A 27,379-nucleotide genomic window follows, 5' to 3' on the forward strand; every position below is an offset into this window, starting at 1 on the left:
AATGTTTGTCCAATATCTACACACATTCATTAGGGACATGCTTTTATGTAAAAATATACACTAACAAAGACCAAAGAACAAAGTCCTGGCATGTGTGAAACGCTCACAGACAGCACTGTCTAATTTACACTTGCTAATGAGCCAACTTTTACCTTAAGATGAGCATGGTCAGAAGAACCAAAACTGTGCTCTGTGCATCAAACACACACAGAGCAATCAGAAGATTCTGGGTCTGCATGGAGCCGAGCAGGGAGCAGATTTGACTGTAATTAGTATTCAGCCAAGTGCTGACCATATCAACAGACAGAGAGAGAGAGACAGGAAGATAAAACAGGCAGAATCTGGGCTGCAGCCAGGCTCATGACTGCATCTGAATACCAACTTGCTCACACACATTGCCTCTACTTAACACTGCCATTGGTATAGACAGCAGCTACTTTTCCCACAAGGGGAGAATACGAGGTTTGCCACGACTCTGTCAAAGCAATCAGAGCACAGGAAAAACAGATCTCTATTTTACTTTTTTTTTTTTTTCCACTTGCCATATCCCAGCTTTTTTTGGTTCAATTTCAGACTTTTAGATCATCTGTGGGAAATGGTGAAGAATTTTCATCACCATAAAAGGACAGTTAACAAAAGAGAATGCAAGTGGAAGCAGGCAATAGGTGAAATACTGATAATCCAGTACAAAGGGGATGTAGGAGTCAGCTTGGTGCCATTAAAGCTTCTGGTTGGTCCATCTTTTGCTGCTAAAACAACCCTGACCAGATTTTAGCAACACATCCTTGAAGTCCTGTAAGCTGCGAGGTGGGGCCTCCATGGATCAGCCTTGTCGAGCACATCCCACAGATACTCGATTGGACTGAAGTCTGGGGAATCTGGAGGCCAGTTCAACACCTCAAACCTGTGCTCCTCAAACCACTCCTCAACCATGTTTGCTTTGTGGCAGGGCGCATTATCCTGCTGAAAGAGGCCACGGCCATCAGGGAACATCGTTTCCATGAAAGGGTGTACATGGTCTGCAACAATGCAGGTAGGTGGTATGTGTCAAAGTAACATCCACATGGATGGCAGGACCCCAGGTTTCCCACCAGGACATTGCCCAAAGGATAACCCTGCCTTTTCCCCATAGCGCATCATTTTATTACATAAAAATAAAGGCATTTACCATCACACCAACAGCCATTTTAAAATCACTTATTAACCTGACAAGCAGGTCTTTGTGCAGTTTCAAACCTAAAACCTTCTTGCTGCCAGGAGACCAACGCGCCACTATGCCACCAAGCTATTTGTTAAATTGGCTAACTCATGTTACTACCACGTCTTCAAATCCCACCTCTAGCAAACTTGGGACAGCATTCAGAGGGAGGCTGGGAACACAGAGTCCGATTTTCCACGTAGTTTTCACTGGCCTCCATTGTTGAGGCAGCTGCACGGAGCTGCCATGAGGTCGTGCCCATCGCAGCAGAAACCCCATTAACCAGATTATGGATGCCAGAGGTCAAGAGGGCAGTAAAGCTGAAAGAGGAGTCTGAATAAACGTGGTTAATTTACTGGATTCTGGAGGTTGCTGGTGGGTAAGGACAGCCCAAGCAGTCAAAACTCCGGCGTGCGAGTTCAGTGAGGATGTGGAACAAAATCTTGGAGATTTGGGGGCAGTGCTGGATATCTCAGTGGGGGGGGAAGCAGTTTTCCTCCCCAAATATATACAGGTGGGATGGAGTGCTGCTGGCCTCGACTGGAGACAGTCAAGTGGTGGAAGGAATACTTTTAGGACTTTTGAGTATTTTCCCAGAAGAAGTAGAGCCAGAGGATTTTTTTTTTTTGGAGGGGGGGCAGCCTATCCATCACTGAGGCTGAACTACCGAGTTAGACAAAAACAGGTCCAGGAGACACTGGAGAGATTGTCGTCTCAGCTGGCCTTGGAGCCCCCCCCCCAAAAGGAGCTAGAGGCAGTAGCCGGGAAGAGGGAGGTCCGGGCAGCTCTGCTTAGACTGATGCCGCTGTGACTCAGACCAGATAATCTATAATATATACCCATTTAATTATTAACTGTAGTTTGCATCTTTCAAATTTAAACTGTTTTAGGAACTTAAAACTCAGTAAATATTTAATGAGTTACAGAACTCTAATGAAGTTATTTAGATACGAGTTGCAGCATCTGCTGCAATAAGGTCAAAATTCCTACACATTTTCATAGGGAGAAGAAAATCATGGCGGCAAAGGAAGAAAAAAAAAAAAAAAGTTTTAGATTTCAAAATTCAAAGTGAGACAAACTCAGAGCCTAAATTTGAGAAATAAAGTTGAAATGCTGAAATCAAAGTGACACAAAGGTCAAGTTCTCTCAGCATTTTCTTCTTATTTGTAGAGTATTTGAACAAAGCATGTCTGTCAGTGCTTTCAGCAAACTAAACGTGTCTGTGGTTTCAATATTTATTTAAGCCACTTTTTTTTTTTTAAATCCGTGGAGCAGCAAAAATCCTCAGAGGAAGCTGTGCATCAGTGGAGTGTTTAAAAAAAGAGAACGGTACAGCCCCCTGTGGTGTGTGCTGACTGGAAACCGCTGCAGACAGTTACTCAGTGACAACACATCAGGTCTAACTACACTTTTCATCAAAAGGTTCATTTATATTTTCTGAGGACAGCCAGCACTCATCCATAAGCATTATTCCTACCATACCTTAGACCAGTGTTTTTCAACCAGTGTGGATCTCCAGTGTGGATCTCCCAGGGCACACTAGTGTGCCGCGGGAGATCGTCAGGTGTGCCATGGGAAATTATCCAGTTTCACGTAATATGCCACAAGTGTCTGTGCTGTAGTAGTGACTGGAGCATAATCATGTAATACTCTTCCATATCACTAGACTAGATAGCAGCAGGTAGCGAACTGCATTGTACACAAAGAGAATTAAGCCGCTTTTCCATACGGAACTACTCGCCACGGGTCGACTCGACTCTCCACGATTTGACGGCATCTCCATTAGAATCAGGAACACTTTGCCGGTCCTTTTTCCTTACTCACTCACCCGAGGTTCTAAGCGATCAGAGGCGATACAATGTGACGCGGAGGACAGCCTGCCACTGATTGGCCTGGGAGTGTCGTCACTAGCGGAGGCATGAGAGCGACTCCTTCACCACAATCATTTTTAAAACCCCACAGCAAGAAACTGGTGGCATTCAAAGCACCGGCTGAACGCCCAGACCGACAGTTCTCAGCGGTAGTTTTGCAACATGAGAGCCATCTGAAACGCACACAGCATACATATTATAACCCTACTAGCCGAACAGCTGGTTAGCACAGAGCCTGAGGCGGCTGATCAAAGGAACTTTGAATTACCGTAATAACGTGACCATTTGTCCTATCGGTTTCTGAAAGCTGAGAAACTGCACTTCACAACCAATATAGGGTATTACTGTGGTGTTATTACGGTAATTGTTGCCGTAAGTCCGCGAACGGCGGCTCTTTTGAAGTACACTGAGCAGATTATGACATGTTCGGTGGTATAGGGTTATAGTTAACAATGATAACCTTCATCCATTAAAACATTGTACGGGGACTTATGCATGATGATGATATTAAACTGGCATTAGCTGTGAGCTTGCCTCTATCTCATGTATTGTGTTGTGTTATTCCTGGTAACAGAATGCTTTTGGACAGAATTAGAGTTTGAAAAACACTGAAGTTTTCTACTATAAGACCACATTGTTGTGGCATTTATGTTCATGCTGTGTTTTTGAAGTGGACATGTTAAGTGCACTTTTTATTTGAAAGTATATATTATATGACAAAGTTCTTTTTTGTGTTTATTTGATTCCTATTCAAGACACTTTGATAAGAATGACTATATTGTTAATATAGGCTACAGAGTATCATTTTTTAACATTTTTGGCTGGTGATTTTGTCAATGAAAAAAAAAAAAATGTACCTCGGCTCAAAAAAGGTTGAAAAACACTGCCTTTGACCAGCCCTGGGTATTGTTGGTTGTCCCTGACGGCTTGTGTGAAGTCAATGGGAAATTAGGATTCTGACCTAAATAAGCCACCAAACACTCTTTGATAAACTCCCCATCAGCTTACTGTTTCTTTTGATTTTGTTGGAAATTTCAACACAACTTTGTTGCTTTCATTTTGAAGCCAACTGCTATTTTTTAAATTTACATACATGTGTGTGCAAGCGAACGCAGCTCCACTGCAAATGCATTTTGAGCCCACGTTAGAGACGTGAATCAGCTCGCCCCAAAAGATGAATGTAGAGTTTTTAACAAGACATGGACTTCTAAGTATTTATTTACTGAGGTCAGAAGTAAAGCTGTGTGCTTAGTTTGTGGAGAGCAGATTGTGGTGTGTAAGGATTACAATTTGAATCGCCATTATGAGATTAAACATGCAGAGAAAACAAACTGGGAAGAAGAAAGCGGGAATGGAAATCTGAACCTTTGTTAGCAAAGCTGCAAAAGCAACAAAGGCTTTTTAACCACGTGTTAAACATCCAGGAGCGGGCGAGTCCGGCTTTGTGATTTACCACCAAATGGCAAAAGACAGTCAATAAGCCATTTTCTGATGGGGAGTTTATAAAAGGGCTCTAATATGCCCTGAGAAAAAACAATGTGTGCCCCCCCCCCCAGGTGAACGGTAACCAGATGGATCAGGACATCGTTTTTCAAATGAAACTCCAAATTTCCCACCAAGTGGACAGTTTTGACTTTTTCCCCTTGGCTTTGGACCACACGGCCCAGTTACTCATCTCAGTACGTGGAATAACTGATGGAGGAGCTGGCAGTAATGAACTGAATGAAAGGGACTACGACAGAGTAAGGTGTTCACAGAGGTTGCTGCATGCTTGGATATGTTGGGGCTGAAACGGGACCAACTGGCTACAGCTGATGGCTGTGCAAATCTGACAGGGAAACATGTCTGATTTTTGAAGCAGATGCAAGAACATGACTGAAATGAACCCAGAGCTGAAATCTGTATTTTTGTGCTGTATCATCAGGAGGTGTTGAATAAGTCGGGCTAAAAATGAACCGTGTTGTTTTAGCTAAAATAGTTAACTTCAACTTTATGTGGCCCCTTGGGGAAATTACCTGCCCAGCCCCACCCTAGAAGACTTAGAAAAGACTAAAGTCACTCTTGCGTGTGTCACAGGTCAAGAGGTTTTAGTCAGATTAAAGACTGGAGATTCACAGGATCCCTATTTGCAGGACTACAACTACTACAGTTTCCCATGATAATTTCCCATCATGCTCCTGATAGAAATTTATAAGAAAAAAAAAATTGAACAATGTAGCAGAAAAAAAAAAGTTTCTTTGAACAGCGTCGCTCTCAGCCGCTCTGAAGCCTCACTGCTCACTCACTCAAAGCAGAGGGAAAGCCCTCAGATTTCTGCTAGAGGAGTAAGGACGAGCAGCAAAGTAACCACATTAGCAACAACGAGGTGAACTCAAGCGTGATGGAGGCAAGAGCAACCGAGATGTCAGGTGCACAAGCTAAGATGGGTTTTATTTCGGACTTAAAAAAAAAATCGTCAGAATCCCAGCACTGAAAAACAATAGTTGATTATTTGGGCCCAGCCCTATATTATTTGATCGGGTATTTTATAAATAAAACAGCATTATTGTAAATGGATTTTTAAGCTAGTAAGGAAGAGCTGCATCTTAATAATAAAAGGTGCTGCTCCTAAAGTTACTGTGCTTTAAGCATGAACAAACTGAGGAACAAAACTTTGGAAGCAAAATCAAAAACAAGGGAAATAATTTAATTCCTGCAAGACGCCTTTCTGAGCAAGCCTGAGGATAGCACTGGCTCTGTTTCATGTGAGCACAAAGTAGCCTCCTCTACATGTAGCTTTTTATCCACATCATCTCATCACCATCTTGATGATTTCCGTCTAGTCCAGGCTTGAAATACTACCAAATTAAAGCAGTCTGTATCTGTATCTGCAATTGCTGACATGGTCCCTCGTCTCCATCTTCCGCTGCCTGTGGGTGTAATTGTGTTACTGTCTGCTCTAATACAGCTTATGTGCTAATGACAGGACTCAGACAGCAGCCTAACAGGGCAACAGCCCCTAAAGCTGCTCAGGAGGGATGACTTTAAATCAAATCACCAGGTCAGACGCTCATTTAGGTCTCGTTTTCTCATTAGACCAGCTTTTTATTACCGTATCTTAGTATTTAACTATTTAAGTACAAGGAAGTAACTCAGAGTGCCCCCTCGAAACATTCAGCCAGCCTCCTTTCTTGTCAAATGGACGATATTCAGAGAGCTGAATTGATCCAATGACCCAAGACAGCAGCACTTAGACTCGGCTCGCTTCCAAAAACACTATTTGACACAAGGCTGGGAAAACAAGAAGAGGCAAAGAGTAACGACAAAGAGAGGCATGACATACTTAGAGACGAAAAACTCCACAGCAGTATATCATTAGATCACCATCTAGTCCTAAAACAGACTTTTAGAAAGGAGAGTGTTTGCTATACGTCATCTCAGCACGAGTACAAGGCAGACAATACTTCATAGGAGACAACAAAATATCTATAATTGCCTTCCACTTGCAAATCTGATAGCTAACTTTTCTTGAGCAGACTCCAACCTTGAAATGTCCCACAGATACAAACAGTACAGCAGCCACTGAAGGCCATGACTCCCATATACCTACATAAGGGCAGCATCACTGCGGGCCTCCTCTGGCAGCAAACATAGCGCCACAGTCCGTGTGAGGCCCCGTCTGAACCGTTGCCAGGCCTCAGAGTCACTACCACCCTACTGCCAGCTCCTCTTGCACAGTCCTGGGAGGTCACATATAAAACCATAGCTCAGGCTCTCCAGAGGCTCCTCTGTCAATTTCCCGTGCCTTAGTTCTGCATTGTCCACACCGCTGGAGGTTTCTAAGGCAGACTAGTGCTTATGAGCTAAAGTTCCATCAAAAGAAGACCGCTTTTAATAAAATAAAATATTGAGTGTTCTTCTGGTGCAGCGGTGGCACAAGTTCTTTATCCTCTGCAGTCTGATGTCTTGATATCCAGACGGTTCACCTTTCAAAATGATGCTGGAATGCTGGGTGTGGTTCCTCTTTGTGCCAGTTCTCCAATAGATTAGAATTGATGGGAACAAAGGAAGAGGAGAGGGAGGGATGGAAAGTAGGAGGGAGGGATGAGCATAAGAGGGAGTGAGAGAGAGCAAAACTGCTTGAGATTAAGAGCGAGCAGAAAGAAACTGCCGGAACATAAAAAGATAAAGAGAGCAAAGGAAAAGAAAGAGAAATGGAGACAGAGAGAGAGAGAGAGGCTGATACAGGATGTGGTAGGATCCTCTACCTGATGGGTTGGTCGGCCAGTTTGTACTTCCTGGATCCATCTATTATTTATACGCTGGATACAGAGAAGGACACAATGCTGCTGCTCTCAGTATCGCTACCAGTGTGTGCATGGGGAGATAGAGGGGCTGAAACTCCGTGGTTTGTCATTTCACATAAATGTAGAATGCCTAAATTATTCATTCATATGATGAGAAATAGCATCAAACAAAGTGTTGGTTCACCCAAGTTAGAAACACACACAGTGTCTAGACCTGCAGACAGAATGGGTTTTAATCAGCCTGAGGCTTCTGTGAGACTTGAGTGGCACCGGACAATAACCACACCTCTGAACCTGCACACTGACTGCCACAGAGTTGTTTTGTGATAAAGAGGGTAGTGGGGCTACGTTGTCGAAATGCCTTAGGGGGTCACTATGCAGCCCTTTTGTAACCACCAATGTTCAAGACCCCCAAAAAAAAATATGTAAATTTACACCATTTCTGCAAAGTTTCATGAGCATGTTTGGTCCTTCAAAATGAGTCAACGTTAATGATGAGTACAGGTGGAACAATTCCTACGCACTGAGTGCTCGAGCCCTAAAAACCATCCAAATAATGATTTTACTTGATACACAACAGGATTTATCAGCCATTGTCTGAGCCTGGAGTAGGACAAAGATAAAATTAACTATCCATGTGCCATTAAAGAAATTACAGACAGACAGACCCAGCAGCCTGAATACAGATGTACAAAAAAAACACTTTTCAATGTACTATAAATAACTGTTAGACCACAAGAGCTGGACACAAAACACACAAGAAGAACAGGAAAAAGAAAAGGTGACACGAACCAAAAGAGACAGACTGTGTGTCTGTCAGAATGAATGAAATGAGCGGACGGGCTCATTGTCCTTTGTTTTACCCTCTGAACCATTTTTTAACTGGCAGAAAAACAAGCTGTCATCAAACCTGCCAGCCGTCCATGTGTATACAAGTGAGGAGCTGACACTGTCAACTGCCAGGAGGTCAAAGTATTTCTGTAATGTATGTGGCTGCAGTGGATGAGCATTTATTGGCTGCATTCCTCCATAAACATGTCCATCCGTCAAACTGTTAGGCACCAACGTGCTAAAAACCACACACATGTTATAAATAATGCATGAAGCTCAGAGTCTCTGCTTTGGTACACACTTTGATCCACAGCACCTTACAGGATCACGAGGGCCCACAGGTTTTTTTTTTTTTAGCATGCATGGCTCCAGTGGGGAACCAATGCCAGTAATGTGTCACACACCTAAAAGATGCAATCGCAGACAGACTCCCCTGCAAAACTGAACGAAATTAACCGGACTGGATGGCAGAAAGTTCAGAGAGCAGGATTACAGGCACACATTTTTACACACACACAATCCTCACAGTATCATATAGATCATGATGTCATCCTCCAAGCTCTGTCGTCAGGTAAAGTGACAGCATCTATAGCAACAACCTGTGATTGGCTCCAGCCCATGTAGTTAAAGAAAACAACACCGATTATTCTATTAAATATTAAACCCGTGTTCTCCACCTATGTGTAGGCAAAATGCTGATTGGTTTAAAACGGGCTTGAATAGGAAAGGAAGCAAAAGTGGAGTTCACTGTGAAGAGGAAGAAACATTTAAAAAAATGTATAGCCTTAAAGTTACAGAGTGTAAAATCTCTCCACTAGCTGTCAATAGATTGCAGTCAACTGAATTCTGTTTTCTTACTCCTCCCAATTCAAGTGCATAATCCTAGCTATGGTAGCTGCTATAGGACAAAACATGTTTTAGTCAGCCAAGAGAAACCAAAAAGATGACATTTACACTGTACTCATAAGGCCAGTGTGTTTCTACTACTGTTTGGACCAGATCTGGATCTGAGGTTTGTCATATCTGTGGAAGGCTGTCAGTCACCTCGGCCGGTCCACTTGAGGACACGTGAAAGGAGTCCGATACAGGTCGATGAGTCTGAGAAGCTCATTTCTGACCGATGACAGCGATGAGGAGAGTCGTTGAGGATATGCTGAACAACAGTAAAACTGCTTTTGCCGCTGTTAGTTTCACTAATACAGCCAAGAGTGTAGCCATCTTTGTTGTACTCTGACACTTACAGAATAAACTCTCATATGATGTGTAATCAAACTGTTTATCAGAGGTAAAGTCTGCTTTTTAGGATGCTTGAGCTAAATGTTAGCTGTTGTTGTTTAGCCAGCTTGCTGTCAGCTATCTGTAATTGCAGTTTAAGTAATTGCAACAATATTTGGAATAAATAAAGATGTTTATGCACACTCTCATTTGTTAGAGCCCTGACTTCAGTTCAGGAGATGAGGCTAAAGGTGAGGAGGAATGACATTTTAATAAGATGCCGGTAGCGCCGTCTCTTTCCTTCACGTTTTCGATTCTTTGCTGTGACTAAATTCTAGATTTTTCCCACCAAGCAATAGACAAGTCACCCACTTCTGACCATCATGACAGAACGCAGGTTTAAGGTGCTTCAACAATACCTTCAGACCCACTACATCCATTTTTATTTTTTTTTACCTCCAGTATGTGCTTTTCATAGAGCAGTGCATGTCTGAAGTTCTCCTACACACCGGCCAAATGCAGGCAGAATTGTAAGAAATTACAAGGAACTGAGTATTTGTGACTGAGCTGGGAATGTGCCCTCTACCTCCCTGTCATGGTTCTTGCTGAAGGGTCTTCAGGAAAGCAAGGTGAAATGGTTCTTTACGGGTCTGCTTAGTACTCTCCATCAAAAACCATTATATAGGATAGCAAAGGGAAAATGAACCACCTTCCAATTCTCTTTGGCTTCCAGCTCTTCTCATCAATTGTTCTCCTGCTACCTGTCCACTCCCTTACCTCTGTTAACCTCATCAATGACTTCATCACTTCAAAGCAACCTTGCCATGATTAACCTTATTGGATGGCTGATGTCACACTAAGGAGGAACTTAAAAGCTCACAGGTGCACTCCATTAAGTGCAATGACTTTCAAGGTCTATTGCAAAGTCTTAAGGAAAGTCACATTCTTCTCTTGGCAAAGTGAATGAATTTTTTCTTTCATGTGTCCAAATTTGAAAGGACCCGGGCCTCTGGAAAACCCTGATAAATAATTTACAAGTTAAGAATTAAACTTGTGAACTTTTTCTAAAATGAGATGGAATTTTTATTTTTTTTTTTACCTAGTTTGGACCTGTTCAAGGCAAAGCTTAAAAAGGCTGTTACTCCTTAATTTAGGAAAGGAACTTTAAGACAGGTTTTAGCCCAATTACTCAGAGTCTGACTCACACAGAAATGGTATCATTACAGGACCTCTGACTTGATCAAAGAGAGTACATTAATTATTATGTTAATTAGAAATAAATCCTATTACAGACAGACTCGCAGGAGCTTAAAGTAGCTGCGGGTCCAGGGTGAGCCGAGTCGTCTCCATCTGCTTTTGCATCTCCAACTGATTCAGTGTGTCCTGTGTGTGCAGGGATTATTTTGGGGCTCATGGGAGTCAGGATGTCTAGAGGGGCAGCAGGATATTGATATCCATAACTGCTCGGCTCCACATTTCCATCACCACCCCATGAATGACTGCTGGAAATCCAACTCCAACCCACTGCCCTGTCAGAATATCTGAGTGACAAGACAGGGATGATCCTGAATCCATGTCAAATGACAGGGATCATGTGTCAGTGTGACACAACATACAAAAATGTACTTAATATAGTTTCAGATCTGCCTGGCAACATGTGGAACGGCTTATTAGATGGCCTTGAAGGGTTACGGTAAACAGGGTAAAGCAGGAGGTTAGAATTAGCAGGAACCAGATAATGAATTTTTGAGGTCACAGATGCAATGAGAAGCATGGTAATGTTTTTTTTGTCTTCTGTGTGAGTGGACTTCTTTCTGCAACCACAGGACTCTCCCCCGCTGGCCATTTAAATGAATACAGGTTTGAAGAATTTCCACTTTTAATCAGATGGCTCGTGAGAAAATCCAGAATGAAAGGGACCTGTGGAGCTACAGCCAAAAAAAAAAGACATGGGAGCATACTTTAGCAGAATGATTTTACAGACGAAAAATCAGCTTCCCTGTTAGATTAATTTAAGGATACAGCTTAAACATTACTTTAATTCAATCTGGATAAAGAAATAAAATAAAATTTTATTTACAGTCAGTTACGGTACAACAGGATTAATAATTCAGGATGATTTTGGGTCAGAAAAAAAAAAAAAAAAAAATCAAAAAGCAGAAGGCTGCGTCACCAAATGGCCCTGATCTAAAGACTAAGACACGGCAGAAAGCCGCTCTGGCTGGGATGTTCCTGTAAAGCTGCTACCTCCACCTCACCCACGAGAATCTTTTAGACACACAAAACCAATACTGCCATGAATTATATATTACTGCATGACTCATCAGCTCGCCAGGGTAATGGCAGCAACAACAACAACAAAAGCATGACACAGTTTGGGCCAGCGTGTGAGAGGATACACAACCGGACAACAACAAAGAGGTGCAGCGCTGTAGTCAGATGCAGTTTTCAGTCGTCACGGTGAAAACTTAAATTACAGCAGCATAAGAGGGGGCAGGGACTTTAAATCACTTTTTATATAAAATCAATACATTTATACAAATATGTAACTACGCACACTTGTCAGTAATTTTAAACTGAATTTACGGCCCACCTGCAGTACCTTCGCGACCCACCCGGGGGCTGTGGCCCACACTTTGGGAACGACTGGTCTAGATGATCGCTGACATCCCCAGCCTCCCAGCTCCTACAGAACCCCATGATTTTTATTTAGCAGATGATTAATGAGTGCCAGTTAAATAACACAGATTTGGTTGGTGCAAGAAATCTTTACATTCCACGCTGTAAGATTAAAGCACAACTGACTGGTGGGAAAGTAATGACGAGCAGGAGATTTGGCACATACCATATAATGGGCCATTAACCAGAGACCAAAGGATGGAAACTTATTAGTGTGAGTCAAGTCTTGTGGTGTCTGTGGATGTTTTAAGCATCTCAGCTGAAAGATGATGACAGCCATGATTATAGCTTGGTTGCTGGCTTTTTAACTCAAGTGTTTTGTTTACTTCCTCGTGAGTTTTGGCCAAGTTGAGGAAGTTTTGGGTTCCGAAAGGGGTTTTTCTGCATTCATTATGATCTTTCCGCTGAGCTGGTCCCGTACTCAAAGGAAAATGTGCCTGTCCATATTCTAGACAGTGTAGGCATTATTTGGTCTCATTTAAACTTAACTGGCTGCCCATCTATCATAATGGTGATTGGAGTTTGTTCACCTGAGGGAAGTTACAAGTTTATTTTGAGTCTGACACACTTCTAGTGTCAGTATAAGCATAGACCTCAGCAACATCACAGTTGGACAACCAATGCAGTGGCCATAAACCAGGATAGGACAGCTGTCTTAACAGGAGAAGGAAAGAAACTAAAATGGCTTGTTTTAGACAGTGGATGCACCAAGACCCAGTTTAAGATAAATAAGGATCATTTTGAACTTTGAGTCATGCAAAGCTACTCTAACAAAGTCCACAAATGAAAATATGGAGCTAAAAATGAGCATATAATGTCCCAATTAACACATGTTCAGACTCCTCTCAGGATAGTTGGTTTCCAGTGCGTTTTGTATTTTGAGGACTCTGAAAGCCTGTCACTGCACTGGCTTTTTGGAATTTCTATCCTCATAACTGCGTTTTTACCCTTGAACAGCATGCAAATAAATCTGCATTTATCATCACACAAACACAAAAGAACTCGAGCTGCGGCTCACGTGTACAATTAAACTTGTTTCTCTTTCAAAGACCACGAGACCATGGCAACTGTGGTCACTCTTCCCTCCAGCCTTTCAACACTGTTGCTACATGACAACTAGAGCCCAGCTTAACCAATGAAATTACAGGGCAGCTCCGTAGCCAATCGGGTCTCTGCAGAGGCCTCACTTCCGGCTGACATGTGTCTGAGGCTTGTGGCACAAAATGCTGAACACTGACACACACACACACACACACACACACACACACACACACACACACACACACACACACTCAGAGATTTTCAGCACATATTATTACTAAGAGAAGGCAGCAGTGGAATATATTTATGTGACAGTTCACTTAACTCAATGACACTGAGTGAGGATGAACCATCTCCACCTTTTCTCTCTCTGCTAACTCAAGAGTAAGGATGTGATGCCTTGCTGATGGATAAACTCTTTATTGTACCCATGAAAGATATTCTATTAAAAATGATATTAAACATAAATAGGATTTGCAGCATATTTTAAATAGCAGCAACTAGAACGTGTTTGGCTATTTTTTCCTATATTTCTATATCTTATTCTTAATCAAAGACAACACAGATGGACACAAGACAACATAAAACAACGAAGCAAACTAGCAGAACAGAGCCCGCCTGCAACAGTCCTGTCAGGTTGACTACTCACTCCTGAGGATGATTTGAGCACGGCTGATCTTTTGCTGCTCCTGGGGGAATCGGTGAACTCTCGCTGCAGCCGGCATGTCTGCGGATACTTCTGCAATGAGGGCCCTAAGCGCTCCTTGTTTGATCAAACCACAGGGAGCAACAGTCAGAATATACACGAGCAAAGCTGGTGGACCTCTCACTTCTCAAACCCTGCTTTTCTGCCTTTTTGAAACTTTGACTCCTCTCTTTTTCTCTTACCCTGTCCTATTGCACACAGCTTTCCCTGCGTCTCTAACTTCTTTGCCTCTGTCTCTCGAGTCCAGCTGTGCAGTCGTCTGCCAGCGTGCGTTTTGATGCCAGAGACCGTGAGCTCATCGAGAAATAGAAATGTGGGGCAGTCTGTGGTGGTGGGGGGGGGTCTTCTGATGCAAGCGTGATCACGCGCCGTCACATTAAAACAAGCAAAACACATGCCAGGCTGGCGCGGTGCATGGTTGCTGGACCCAAAATTATTTACACATCCTCTCATCCATGACCTGCAAAAACAAACCCCCTCCGCCTGGGGGTGGGGGGTGGGGGATGCACAGGCTGTTTCCATGGGACGAGGGATGAAGTGCCCCTGAGTGAGCCTCTCTCTTCATCTCCAGCTCTCAGTTTTCAGCCCCTCCTCCCCAACAAAGGTTTCACAAGACCCTGAGCCACATGCTGCTGGCAGCAACAGTAAAGACTCAAAATAAATGATGATCCCCACTTAGCAACTTTTCACATGTCTCTGTGGAGACAAGCTTTTGCCAAGTCTGACAGTGGCTGTCCAGGCAAACAGACCAAAGAATTAGACACAGCTATTCTGGCAAGGCTTTCATTCCAGAACTGTTAGCTCATCTCACCTCCATTTGGTTAACGTACCAATGCAAATAGCAACCTTTAGGAAGGCTGGAGGAATAAAATCCATGCTCTAATCGAAAATCTTATTGCTCCAGGTTACAAAGAAAGATATGCACAAGGAGGAAGACCAATGAAAAGGTAAGCCTTAAGCCTTTAACACAGACAAAGAAGTCAGAGGATAAACAAAAATGAATGTACAGATGAGGGGAGGACCAGCGGCTGTACTGTGAATGCAATTTCAACACATCCAGGATGTGTTTTCCTTCACTGGCTTCACTAAACCCAACATCAGCAAATCGTGCTGAAAAGTCACACACAGGTCGTTATCAACTGGATGTGTCAACTCAGGGTTTCCCCCAATTAAGCTGCAAACACGGCTGCATAAAGAGAGACAATGCTGGCAGCATATGACCGGTCACAAACACGGAGAGCTGACAAAGAGTGAAATATATCACAACAATTTCAAGAGGTTAAACACATAATAAAGGCTAAAAGTAATGCAGATGGTGCAGCCAAAGCAGCAGTGTGCTTATGTCTGATGGGATAAGTGCAGTGTAGAACGAAGTATTAAAAAAGTGCAGTAATACTATCTGTATGTAGTAAGTGCTTTGAGTGGTCAATTATGCAGAGAAAGTTCTATTAAAACAAACCAAAAAAAAAAAAGAAAGAAGTATTTTTAAAGCCAGAAAGGGGAGCTAAAAAAAAAACAAAAAAAAAACCCGACACTTTGTCAAATTCTACAAGCTGCAACCCATCAAGTGTTAAATGCTCCAACAGCAAGCAGAGAAATATGAACGTGAAAGCAAACCAGGAAGTAGTGCTTCATAGTACGCATTTCTGGGATCCACGGAAAACAGCAACACTAGGCTTTGGGAACACACACACACACACACACACACACACGAATAGTCAAGAGAAAGAAGTGGACCTTACATACACCGAGCCTGAGAAATGAGGCACAGGTGGAACCAATGACAGGAGGTGGATGATCAAAAAGGTGATAAAAACAGAACAGAAAGGATTTACATTTGATCTGATTTAATCCACCTCTGCTGGCACTCAGTGATAGAATGTGATAGTTATACTTATAAGGCTGATTAAATTATAAAAAGAACAATTATAATGTGATGATATTGTATTTTTATTTTCAGAAGATGAGAACTACTCAGCACTAGCTTGACAGGTGCATTCCACTCCTGTTTACTCAGGCCACTTAAGATATTTCCAAACAGCTCCCTCCACCACAACGGACTTCAATTTAAAACCTCAAAACTGTGACTGCTCCACATTGACATTCACAGCATCATATAGTGAATCTACTGTTCTACCACATCCCAGAGGTGGCAAGAAATTTTGGTGCTGTAGCTCAAGGTTCAGCATGCTGGGCATTCAGAGATGCTATTCTTGGTTGTAAAAAGTGGTTATTTGAGTTACTGTTGCCTTACCGTCGGCTCAAAGCAGTCTCGCCATTCTCCTTCGACCTCTGGCATCAACCAGGCATTTTTATCCAGAGACCTGCCGCTCACTGGATATTCTCTCTTTTCAGGACCATTCTCTGTAAACCCTGGAGGTGGTTTTGTGCAGGAAAATCCCAGTAAATCAGCACTTTCTAAAGTGCTCAGACCAGCCTGTCTGGCACCACATTCAAAGTCACTTAAATCACCTTTATTCCTCATTCTAGTGCTCAGCTTGAACTTCAGCAGGTCGTCTCGACCATCTCTGCATGTCTAAAAGCTTGGAGTTACTGTCTGATTAGAGATCTGTGTTGATGGGCAGAGGAACCGGTATACCTGATGATGCAGCCAGTGAGTGTACGTTTCAATTTAAAACCCAGAAAAGACACCAATAAATGTTGTTTAGAAAAGATAAACATTAAAGTGTTTGTGTCACTTCATGTTGGAGTTCTCTCAATGTGATGCGAGTGGGACGGCTGTAGCTCAGGAGATAGAGCGGGTTATCAATCGGAAGGTTGGACGTTCGATCCCCGGATCCTCCACTCTGCGTGTTGATGCTGGTCATACTCCTTCTGCAACTTTTTCAACAGTGTTTTTTCTAAGCAGCGAGCAGCTGGCACACAGGTCAGGCCAGGACAGCGCTGTTTTTCTGAGCCTTTATTCAACCAGGCCACATTTAAATAAAACTGCTGGGGAGGGGAGGAGGGGGATGAGAGAGGGCACAACATTTATCCATCCATCAACTCATTTCTACCTATGACCTCATATCCACCTTTATGTCTGTAACTCTCTGCTCTTACCCCCCCCCCCCCCGGGCTGTGCCTGGACCTGACAGAAGCGGATTACCAGCCAGACCACAACAGACGGCTGGCAGGTCTGTGACCCATCCCTCCCTCTCCTGATCCCTGCCTTCCTTCCCACTCTACTTTGGCCTTTTTAGGAGAAAAATAACAACACAGATGAACTAAGTGTGTGCTGACTGCACCCCCACTCATCCACAGTCAGAACAGAAACAGTCAACAGTGAGGTGGACGAGCTGGTTCCAGTGACGTCAGACGGTGACAGAACTGCGTGTGTGCCGTTTGTAGAAGTCATCCACAGTAAATACACACGCCTACTGTATACAACCCATCATCACAGTGATGAGTGTTTGCCTGTATTTTAAGTGCTCATAGATGCACATGTGCTTTCCACATGGCAGCAGGGAACCATATCTACTTGCTTCCCTCAGATGGAAACTATTCTGTGCTTTGTTCAATAGCTTACTCACACATTCCTACCCTCAGATAAACACACGCACACATCGCAATTCTCTCACCTGCATATATAGGAATCCTTCCTTACATAACTAAAAGTGTGATGACAGTGAGCTGGTTTTCAATGTCAGTCAAACAGCAGCAACATAAAAAAGGACTGCTGTGCCCTCTCTGAATCCTTTCAAACAGCTGAAATCTTAATCTTCTCTGGGTCAAACTGAACTTCAAAGAGACATCAAAGCACGTCCTGATGTGAAGCAGCATTTATGGGAGCAAGAAATCAGTTTTATCTCTCGTGATATTGAGTGTGGGCTTCCCTTTTGCAACTGTGGAGCATCTCTTCATTAGATACACTCAGGAGGGGGCTCAGAGGAAAGGAAATAAATCAATAAGTCACGGAGGGCAGAGGTCATCCTGACGTGGTTTCCACATGTGCTAAGATACTTTAATCCACTGTCAGCGAGGATTTATTAAGGGTTTAATGCATGACTCCTCGCTGTCGCTAAATCAAGACCCCTGTAACATGATGATGTCCCATCAGTTCATTTGTTCTGTATGTTTGGCTTCCTGGTAAGGTCTTTTGTACACTTGGATTGGCCTTTTTTTCCTTTAACCTCCGTCTAACCCTCCTTTTATCCAAGTTTGCACATCAAAAAAGTGCCCAAACTATCTACAGTATGCTATTTGTTCTCAGGACTCAAACTGATGGAGTCTGCACTGAATCAGATAAAAGAGGTTTTAAGTGATGCAACTTCTGTGTTGAATTGAAATCACTAGTACTTAATCTGCCTGCCTTCTCAACAGGGGTGTTTTAGATCCTCCTAATGCATCGCTGAGTCAGAAGAAAAAAGCATCAATACCAGGGAGAAAGAGACTGCTTCAGCTGCCTCATGGAAGTTGCAATGGACTAATTTTTCATATAAGAAAAGTACCTGTGCCATATAATCTGGTTTGGTGCTCATTTCCTCTGCGCGCGCACACACACACACACACACACACACACACACACACACGGCAGGTTCAACTCCCTCCGCCTCTTTTTAACATTTGGATTTCCTACACAAATAAAATATGCAGAGTTTCAGATATGTATGGAGTAAAGTTATATCCACACTAAGGTGTGTCACAACTACTAAAAGTTTCCAAATAATTAGATGGCACACTTCTTAGTCTTGTTTACATGATCCAAAAATCAAGCAGAGGATTAATTCAGGCGGCCCACAAAGTTCAGCTAAACTGCAATCACGGCCGATCGCCTGGTGGCTGCGCTGAGACTCTTCAGCTTGCTGATCTTAAACAGGGTGTTCGGTTATTTAACCTGATTTAGCCTGGCCACAGTTACTGCAGCGGCTAAACCCACCCGACCTGACTAAAGTCATATCTGTCGCAGTATCACTGCCAAATATAAATCACTGCAGATGAAAACAACTTCTTTTGACTGTACCGTACCTCTGACTACACTGAGTGTAAAAGCAGCTGCACAAATGAGTCTGACTGGAAAAGCTAGCTTCAGGAGCGGCTTCCATGACTATCCTCATCCTGCAGTTTGTCTTGTTCCAATTAACTGTGCTCACTGGCCGAGGCCGTACCATTCGAGTCACGTCTCCACTGATTACTGAACCGATCCTCTCGAGGAGAAACTCTGCCCGGATCAGGTCGCCGATTTCCACTATACTGTGAAGCACTTTAGGTAAAAGCTTAGACAGCCAGTTCTAAGTGCTACTGAACTGTAAATCCCAGCTTTATATTTAAGCACTGGTGGTGAGAGAGCCACAAAACAAGTCAAACAGAACTTCCCATTCAGAATATTCCTCTTGTCTTTATGTTTATTATAGTGGTCACGGCATAAATCATTACTGTACACCACATCAAAGGGAAGGCATTAAAAACAATCATTAAAAGCTTCCACTGTATGACTCACATGCGTGCGCTAATATGAGTGATGTGGCTGATGCTGCATCATATGGCAGGGTTCATCCACCCTCTGAGTGAGTGATGGAGGGCGAAATGCATGTGTAGCAAGGGACCGTCAGGTCCACGGGCAAATGCGGCCGGGACAGGCGCCACAGAGTGCAGCTGTCACGACAGAAATACAGTAGCAAAACAGTGGGGTGAAAGGGGAAACCCCTCTGGCTTCTGTATGGAGCTCACTGCACCAGGGGTGGCGGGGCAGGAAAGGAGTGTGAGAGGAATGAGAATGACAGGGAGCAGAGGGGAAACCGGAAAACAATGTTTGGAATATTTCTGGCATTTCCAATAATCTGATGGAACAATCTACTGACTTTGATACAAGGATTAGGAATAACTTTATACTTCTGCTCCAGAGGCAGAACATATAAACACATTATATGTAACAAAAGTAATGACAAACCCAGATGCAGACTCCATCATGTTAAAAGTACAGTAGCTGCATATTCATTCCTTCAGCAGCATTACATATTTTGACTTTTTTTTTTAACCAATAATCCAAAAACTGTGTCTGTCTGAGGTCATTTGGGTTCTACAGTGGCTCCACTCCATGTGCACGGGGAGGGGTATACATGCTCACACAAACACATTTGACCATCAATGCATTCACCTGCCTTTAAGTTTAATCATGGCTACCAAGTGCCTAACATAAAATTTAAAAAGGGCTTTTTTTTAGGGTGGGGGGGCTGGTCATAGTCCAAGAATCAAAGAGTTCCTGTGGGACCAAAAAATGTGTTTTTCTGCTGGTAATTCCTAATAAAGCCCAATCAGTATGGGATTTTAAAGAGATATTGATATCTGGGGAGTTAAGAATCCAATATTTCAATCAATCCATCCATCCATCCATCCATCCATCAATCCATCCGGTTGCTTCCCTGTGCCTTCGGGCTGGGGAACGTGTCCTGACTGCAATCTCATTGTACATCCTGTATAATGACAATAAAGGCATTCTATTCGATTCTGTTGTTTGCGCCGAATGACAGTTCAGAGCACCCAACCTTTTTGGAGTGGCTGAGCGGGCTGCTCGAGGGCGCTCCATCCGGTGACTCCATCGTCCTGCTGGGAGACCTCAACGCTCATGTGGGCAATGACAGTGAGACTTGGAGGGGTGTAACTGGGAGGAACGGCCTGCCCAATCTGAACCCGAGTGGCGTTTTGTTATTAGACTTCTGTGCAAACCACAGTTTGTCCATAATAAACACCATGTTCGAACATAAGGATGTCCATAAATGCACAAGGCACCAGGACACCCTAGGTCCCAGGTCGATAATCAATTTTGTAATCGTATCATCAGATCTGCGGTTCTGGACAACTGATCACCACCTGGTGGTGAGTTGGATCAGGTGGTGGGGGAGGATACTGGACAGACCTGGTGTACCTAAACATGTTGTGAGGGTGTGCTGGGAACGCCTGTCAGCAAGATCTTCAACTCCCACCTCCGGCAAAACGTCGACAGCATTCCGAGGGAGGCTGAGGGCATTGAGTCCAAATGGACCATGTTCCACACTTCCATTGATTTTTTTTTTCTTGCTTTTGGACAAAACAAATAGATTTCCCAAACATTTTTAGTTATTTGTTTGTTTACACTTGGCCCGACTCTGCTCAGATCAGCTATTTGCCAACAGGAAAATTGCAGGGTAATATCAACACTCACAGCATGGGTTTAAGTGCGTTTCTTCAGTCTCTCCTTTACTTTGTAAATTATCATTTCATCACCGATTTAGAAATGCCATTACAGATATATCGGCAAATAGCCAATATTGGCCCACAAATAAATCAGCCTAATTTTTATCATGTTTTTGGTCGAGCAGCAGGGACATAACAGCACCATAAGCCATTTTAGAGGATCCAAAATTTTTAATTTTTGGCATGTAGTGAGCAGGAGCAAAGAATTCGAGAAATAATTGTAAATAATTATTTTAGTCATTCATTGAGAGCTAGCTCACCCCCAGCTGCTCCCGTAGCTGAGGAGCAGCCAATTTCTATACAGTGTAATTAACAGGAAGTGGAACGGCTCTCCTACCTCAGCTCTATCACTCTAAACCTCAACACTGTCGTCCCCAAGAGAGCTCGACACGTACACATTATAGTTGCTTGTTTTGAGTTTTCCTTTATTTCTCGTTCACTCGTGTAGTTTGAATGAGCAGTTCTCAAGAAAGCAGCGACCCACAGTAAGCCTGTTCAGCACAACCACACTGTGAATATACACGATGGCTTTGTGACTGCCTTAATGTGACATGTTCAAGGGGACATCTGTAAACTGCACATACAAAAACATGGTTATATGCTCATCAAAAGGACACTGAACTAGTTCCTGTTATTTTTAATTTAGCAATTAACAGAAAAGAAAAAAATAAATAAAAATATGGGTGACTCAACATGCACTACTTTATCATCCTAAAAAGCTTTGGTGCCAGCACCTATTGTAGCTCGACTCCCACAGTCCTAAACGACTGTCCACAGAGTTGCATTTTGATTTTCTCTGGTCATATTTGGGATGACAAAATCCTGCACAAATTCCCTTCAGCTCTGTGTAAATGTCTCCTCATGTCACTCCACTCTGTCTCCCTCACTCTCTGCAAAGTCTGTTTTGCCTCTCACACGCAAACACACCACACATGTCTTAGCCCCATTAGCTTGATGAGGCGCGTCTCTATCAGGTTAATTAGTGGATGGGATTAGAGTGTGATGAGAGGTATGGCTTAGGGAGAGAGGAGGGAATGGTAGAGGAGAGAGGGGGTCACGTGGAGAGCATCTGGATGCTGGGATTGCACAAATGCAAGCAGGCTGCAATTAAAACCATCTTTATTGTATTAAAACAGAGGAAGACAGGAAGGAGGGAAGGAAAGGTTTCCACAGAGACTTCTCTTTCAAAAATAAGGCAGCTGAAGACGAGTCTCTACTTCAGAAACATCTCCCAGCCTTTCCCACAGGGAGGCGAATGCAGGCACGCAGGAAGGGGATGGAGCAAACTAACAAGCGTGTGTTCAGAAAGCCAAGGTCATGGAAGTTGGAGTCTGCAAATATCTGCTGCAAAATTAGATGAATCTATGAGCGGATGTGAATGAGACTCTGCTACTGTCTGCGTTCTGATCAGATCTGGAGTCAATAATATGTTTGATAAATGAATTTATTGTGAGAGGTGACTGGTAATCAAGCCCAGGGATGCTTAAAATGAAAAAAAAAAAAAAAAATTTAGTGTTACCTCCTGGCTGCGCTTTGAGCTCTAAATGAAAGTCATGTTCCAAATGTTTGCTTCGTGCAACAAATTAAGACATTTCACGCTGATCACTGCTTCTGGAAAAAATTGTTTTGTTCACTCAAAAACATTTTTATTGCCGACATATGTTCTTATTATTTTTTTTTTTTCCCCCACACAAGTATTAATCTCATGTGCTACACCTTCCTGTCTGTGTTTCATATCCACAGGCTCCTCTTGGCTGCACAGTTAAGTATAAAGTTAGTGGTGCTACTTCCAGTAACGGGTCCAAAGTGCAGCAGGAGCTTCAGCTGAATGCTACATTATTGGATATGTGGAAATTCCTCAGAGCTGTGCAGTAAAAGAAATGAAACCCATCTGAGGCTTGGGTTTGAATGGACTTTCAACATATGAATGCAAACATCAGGAGATGCTTATAACCTCTGAAGCTGAACTAATGTGAACAGAAAATGCTGGCAGTGTAAATAGGTGGGATGTTAAAGTATATTTGTTATGTTGCAGAAATTTTAAGGGTGACTGCGAGTTCTGGACCCCAGCGAGGGGAGTTGGAGGCTGCTTGCTAATGTTAGCTGACACAGACTTAACAATCCACCTTCTCATCCATATATGGTCACTTCTGGCTCCAAAAAATCCCCCTTCAAAAAAACCATTGTGGCAGCACAGACAGTGTAACACGAGTGTATAAACTGCATTGTTTTTAATGGCCACCAAGAAGCAAACTTCCAGTCCGATAGCCTGAGCCCTCTGCTAAGCTCTGGCCTCAGTAAATACGTTCCTGATGGGTTCAGTCACTAGTTTCAGGTTAAACTGAATAAAAACATTAAGTCCATTTTGTAAATTTTGGTTTCTAAGTTTCAGAAATTATCCAGGGTTTGCTCATTGGATAATAAGTTCTGATTGACATGTCATTAGCCAATGACTTGTCAATGAATGTGTAGTTCCACAGTCAGACCCCCCCTCCCCTCCACTTCTTCACATGCACACTCAAAACATCAAGATGGAGCCTCATCTGAGGTTTCAGGACAGGCTGGCAGCCCAGATGCTAAACCGAGGCCTTAAAATGTAGTCATTACTTCCATCTTTTATATACAATATAGAGAGCATCTGATTATTGAACAGTCTGATTATCAGGACTGATATTCAGCATATTTACAGTTGTTTTTTGTTTTGTTTTAAGAAATACATGATAACAAGTAAATATGCAGCCCCACAGAATTATTTACACATCACAAGTGAAAGCCTGCAAGCTTTAAGCAGAGAGCAGTGGACTCCCTCTGAAGCAGAGCTGTGGCTCGAATACAGGCGAATATCACTGAAGCTGTACTGAACATCACAGCGCTCTCTGTTTGACTTCATTAGTGATGAGCATCCCCCCAGTTATACTGAAATGCCTGAATAAAGCATTTTGCAGCAGTAGCATACAATTCAGGCTAAGGCTAACAGGCTTAACATCAAACTAGCAGGACTGCAAATCACATCTAAAGGACCTTTAATAACCTGCTCCAGCTGACAGGAGTCCCACCCTAGCACAGACGCCGTCACACAAAAACAGGAGGAGGCGAAAGGCTCGTGCTGGCAAACTGCCAAAGAGCAAAAGGTATGCAAGCAGCTAAGAAAGCAGGCAGCTACGAGCTCCCCAAAAACAAACAGCTAATATTTTAAGGTTTTTTTTGTTTGTTTGTTTTAAATTAAGCAATGAAAGCACAAGTTCATTTAAGGGTAAGAAAACAAGGAAGAATATCTGACATAAGTGCCGAAGAGGAGATGGAGAAAAGAGGGTTACGCGATGCTGTTACATCTGTTACTATTCTTTGTTTTTATTTATTCAAGAAAGGGAAGCGCACATTATTTAATATAATCATGTAAATGTGCAGCGTTAGCCATTTAGACTAATTTTCCTCTGTAGTCCTTCGACAGTTGATAAACAAAGAAAAATTACAGAGAGCAAAAGAATATATCTTCTTTAGTGTATGCAGAAATTTACAATACAATGACACGCAAATTACTTCATGACAGCATGTACACTCCCTTGGTGTACCTTGGTGTAGACATGTGTACATGTAGTACATGTGTAAGTACTAAAGAATGAAAGCAGCAAAGTTTGGTTTCTAAATTCTGACGCTGAGATATTGATGGTGAAGCGCAGCTGAGAAGCACGAACACTCAGGAGGTCTCACCTGTGTCCTGCGAGTTGAGCACCTCCAGTGCGTGCATCATGGCACTGGCAAATACGTTGGCGTCCTCCTTGCTGCCAAAGTTGAGGCCGTAGACCTGCCGGGCATCACGCCACTGGTGGAAGGTCTGTGTGGCCTGGTTGTACTTCAGCCCCTTGGGAATGGCACAGTTTATCACCACCTGCAGACGCCCGCGAGTCAGAGAGGGAACAGAGAAAAGAGACGTTTATGATTTCAAGTCTGGAAGAGCCCATGCTTTACCTCAGGGGTCAGAGCGCTGTCTGCTCTTATGTTTTTAAAGGGTCGTGAGATTAAACTGACAGGAAACAGCATTTCAAGTTAAAAACAAAATGAAAAAGTGACATGTTTGAAGGCTCGGCTCAAACAGCTTAGACATCAAACAGATAAAAAGAAACAAACAAAAAAATATGTATTTTGGTCTCAATCGGTCATTCTCTCTCCAGGTCATGATATTAACACAAACACCTCTTCAATCTCACCCCACATATATTACCAAAAAAAAATCTCTCCAATTAAACACAATGTGTCAACAGTGCGACACTGTCGCCTGTTACGTTATTTAAGGTCATTACTTGCTCATAAACAGACTTTATGATCCCCTCACTCTGGTCTAATTTAAGGTGCCTTCAGTGCTCACATCAGGGATTTTTACTGCCCGGGGCGCACAGCCAGAGACGCCTCGAGGTGCTCTTCTGAGTTAAACAAAACAAATGAGGTCCCAAACTGCCATCCCCAGACCCTACAAGAGACTGACAACATTTTCTTCTCTCCACTCCTTCACATGCAAAGTGAGAAATATTTTTAGAAGATCACGAACTTTGCAAACAAAGACAAATTAATCATATCTGCTTTCTCTGCTGTTAAAGTGAAACCTCTTTTTTTTTTTCCCAACAAAGCGTGCATAATTGAAGCAGCATAATCAGCATTATCAGGAAATGTTTTGGCACCATGATGCAGTTGATGTACAACACACCCTCTCACACACACACACAGTATTTTGTTACAGTTCATCTGATATAGCCCATATACCCTGAAAAGACGTGTAATGCGGATTAATCTCATAATCGCTGTGCCATCTCATGTCCAAACTAATAAGAGAATAAATTCAAAACATTCCCCAACAGGGACCCAGCGGTTCAAAGCTTATCATACGAGGTTTGGTTTCTGCCGCTTCCTGATGTAAATGAAGGATTAAACTGTACTGATACAAGGCTTCAAGGTAATACTTCCTCCAGAAGACACAATACTGCTTTGGCCAATAAAATACCTGCAGACAATCTGCTCATTTATGGAACACAAGGGAAGAAGTTTATTTTACCACAGAAATGATCTAGTGTTTATTTTTTTCCCTCTAAATGTCTCTCTGGTAGCTAAGAAGAATTCCCATAACCGCTTCCTATTGTTGATTGACCGGATAATACAACAAGCAGCAAATAAATGTGCAGAAAGACTGAAGTCTGTAACCGGAGATGCTTATTGTGGATGGCAGTGAAACAAATAAAGGAAATCATATGATAGGCAGTGCCACACAGTGAGAATCAGCCTGGAGTGTGAGGCGCCAACACAAACACAGCCAGTCCAGCATCTGACTCGTCCATGTTTTCCTAGACCTCGTTATTCATGTTACCCACACGCCCGCAAATAATTTTCATTAGTTCTGTACTGTGAATATGAGACAAGTGTTTCAAGATAGTCACAAAACTCCATTGTCTAAATGCTCCAATTTGCTTCGTATGTTAAAATTCCAGATGGGAACCAGATGTGAGATTGGAGGATTGGGAAGCTGCTATAAAAGGTGTTCATATAGTGTCAGTTTGAACAACACAGATTTTGTGCTGTCCCAGAACAAAGATCCCCAACGTCAAAGAGTCACTGATATATTTGGTCTTGTGATGGGCTGGGAATGAAAGTGGTGACTGTCATTACTCAGTGAAAAAGACCAAATGCCCTTACTGATGAATTCCATTAAGACTCCCTTAACAGTTACCATTATTACTTTTTTTTTTATTGGCAACTAGCAATTAAAGTCAAAGTTATGAGGGCATAATTGTTCCTTGTCCTAGAAGGCTAATAATAAGAAACATCCAGAAATCCAAGTCTCAATAACTTTGAGAGACTGCTGGATGGCAAAAATACTATTTCTGAATGATATTCACTGTTCTGGATGGACAGAGCAGCATTTCCCACACATATACTTTACTTGGGGGGGGCTGCCCAGGTATATTTTGAGATTTATTTTTTCATCTGTTCGAGACATGATTGATTAAAATTTCAATCTCTGCTAACGAGGCAGCTCCAGTTCTTCCCATCTCATTTGTTCCCTGCAGGGAGGCTGGTCAGGTCTGTTGATGTCTCATCTTTCTTGGGACTGCAGCTGTTGATGGTAGTTTTCTTCTGCCCTAGAGAGCCACTGCAAACTGGAGGACCACTCTATACGGACGGCCACACATGAGCAGTTTTTCCTGTTATTCTTCTTTCAAGTCCACTTGGAGTCTCCCTGAAGGGTGTGTGTGTAGTTGCTGAATTATAGTTGGATTCACCATTTGATGAGCAACTTTACATCACCTGAAACCAAGCAGACCCTAACAGACTCGCCGATGCAGAAACTACAGGAAGAATAAGTGGTTCAACTGCTACACCAAAGTCATCG

The 27,379-nt window shown here is 42.8% G+C and overlaps 1 protein-coding gene across 3 annotated transcripts in view; it reads right to left on the reverse strand.

The window, feature by feature from the left end:
- enah (ENAH actin regulator) overlaps positions 1-27,379 on the reverse strand; it is a 148,409-nt gene that overhangs the window by 47,126 nt on the left and 73,904 nt on the right. For all 3 annotated transcript variants that reach the window (XM_030721300.1, XM_030721298.1, XM_030721297.1), the window contains exon 3: positions 24,712-24,889. In XM_030721300.1, coding sequence (XP_030577160.1) covers positions 24,712-24,889 — 178 coding nt within the window. The remainder of the gene's footprint in view (positions 1-24,711; positions 24,890-27,379) is intronic.

The sequence above is a fragment of the Archocentrus centrarchus genome, chromosome 24, assembly GCF_007364275.1.
Source record: "Archocentrus centrarchus isolate MPI-CPG fArcCen1 chromosome 24, fArcCen1, whole genome shotgun sequence".
Lineage (NCBI taxonomy): Eukaryota > Metazoa > Chordata > Actinopteri > Cichliformes > Cichlidae > Archocentrus > Archocentrus centrarchus.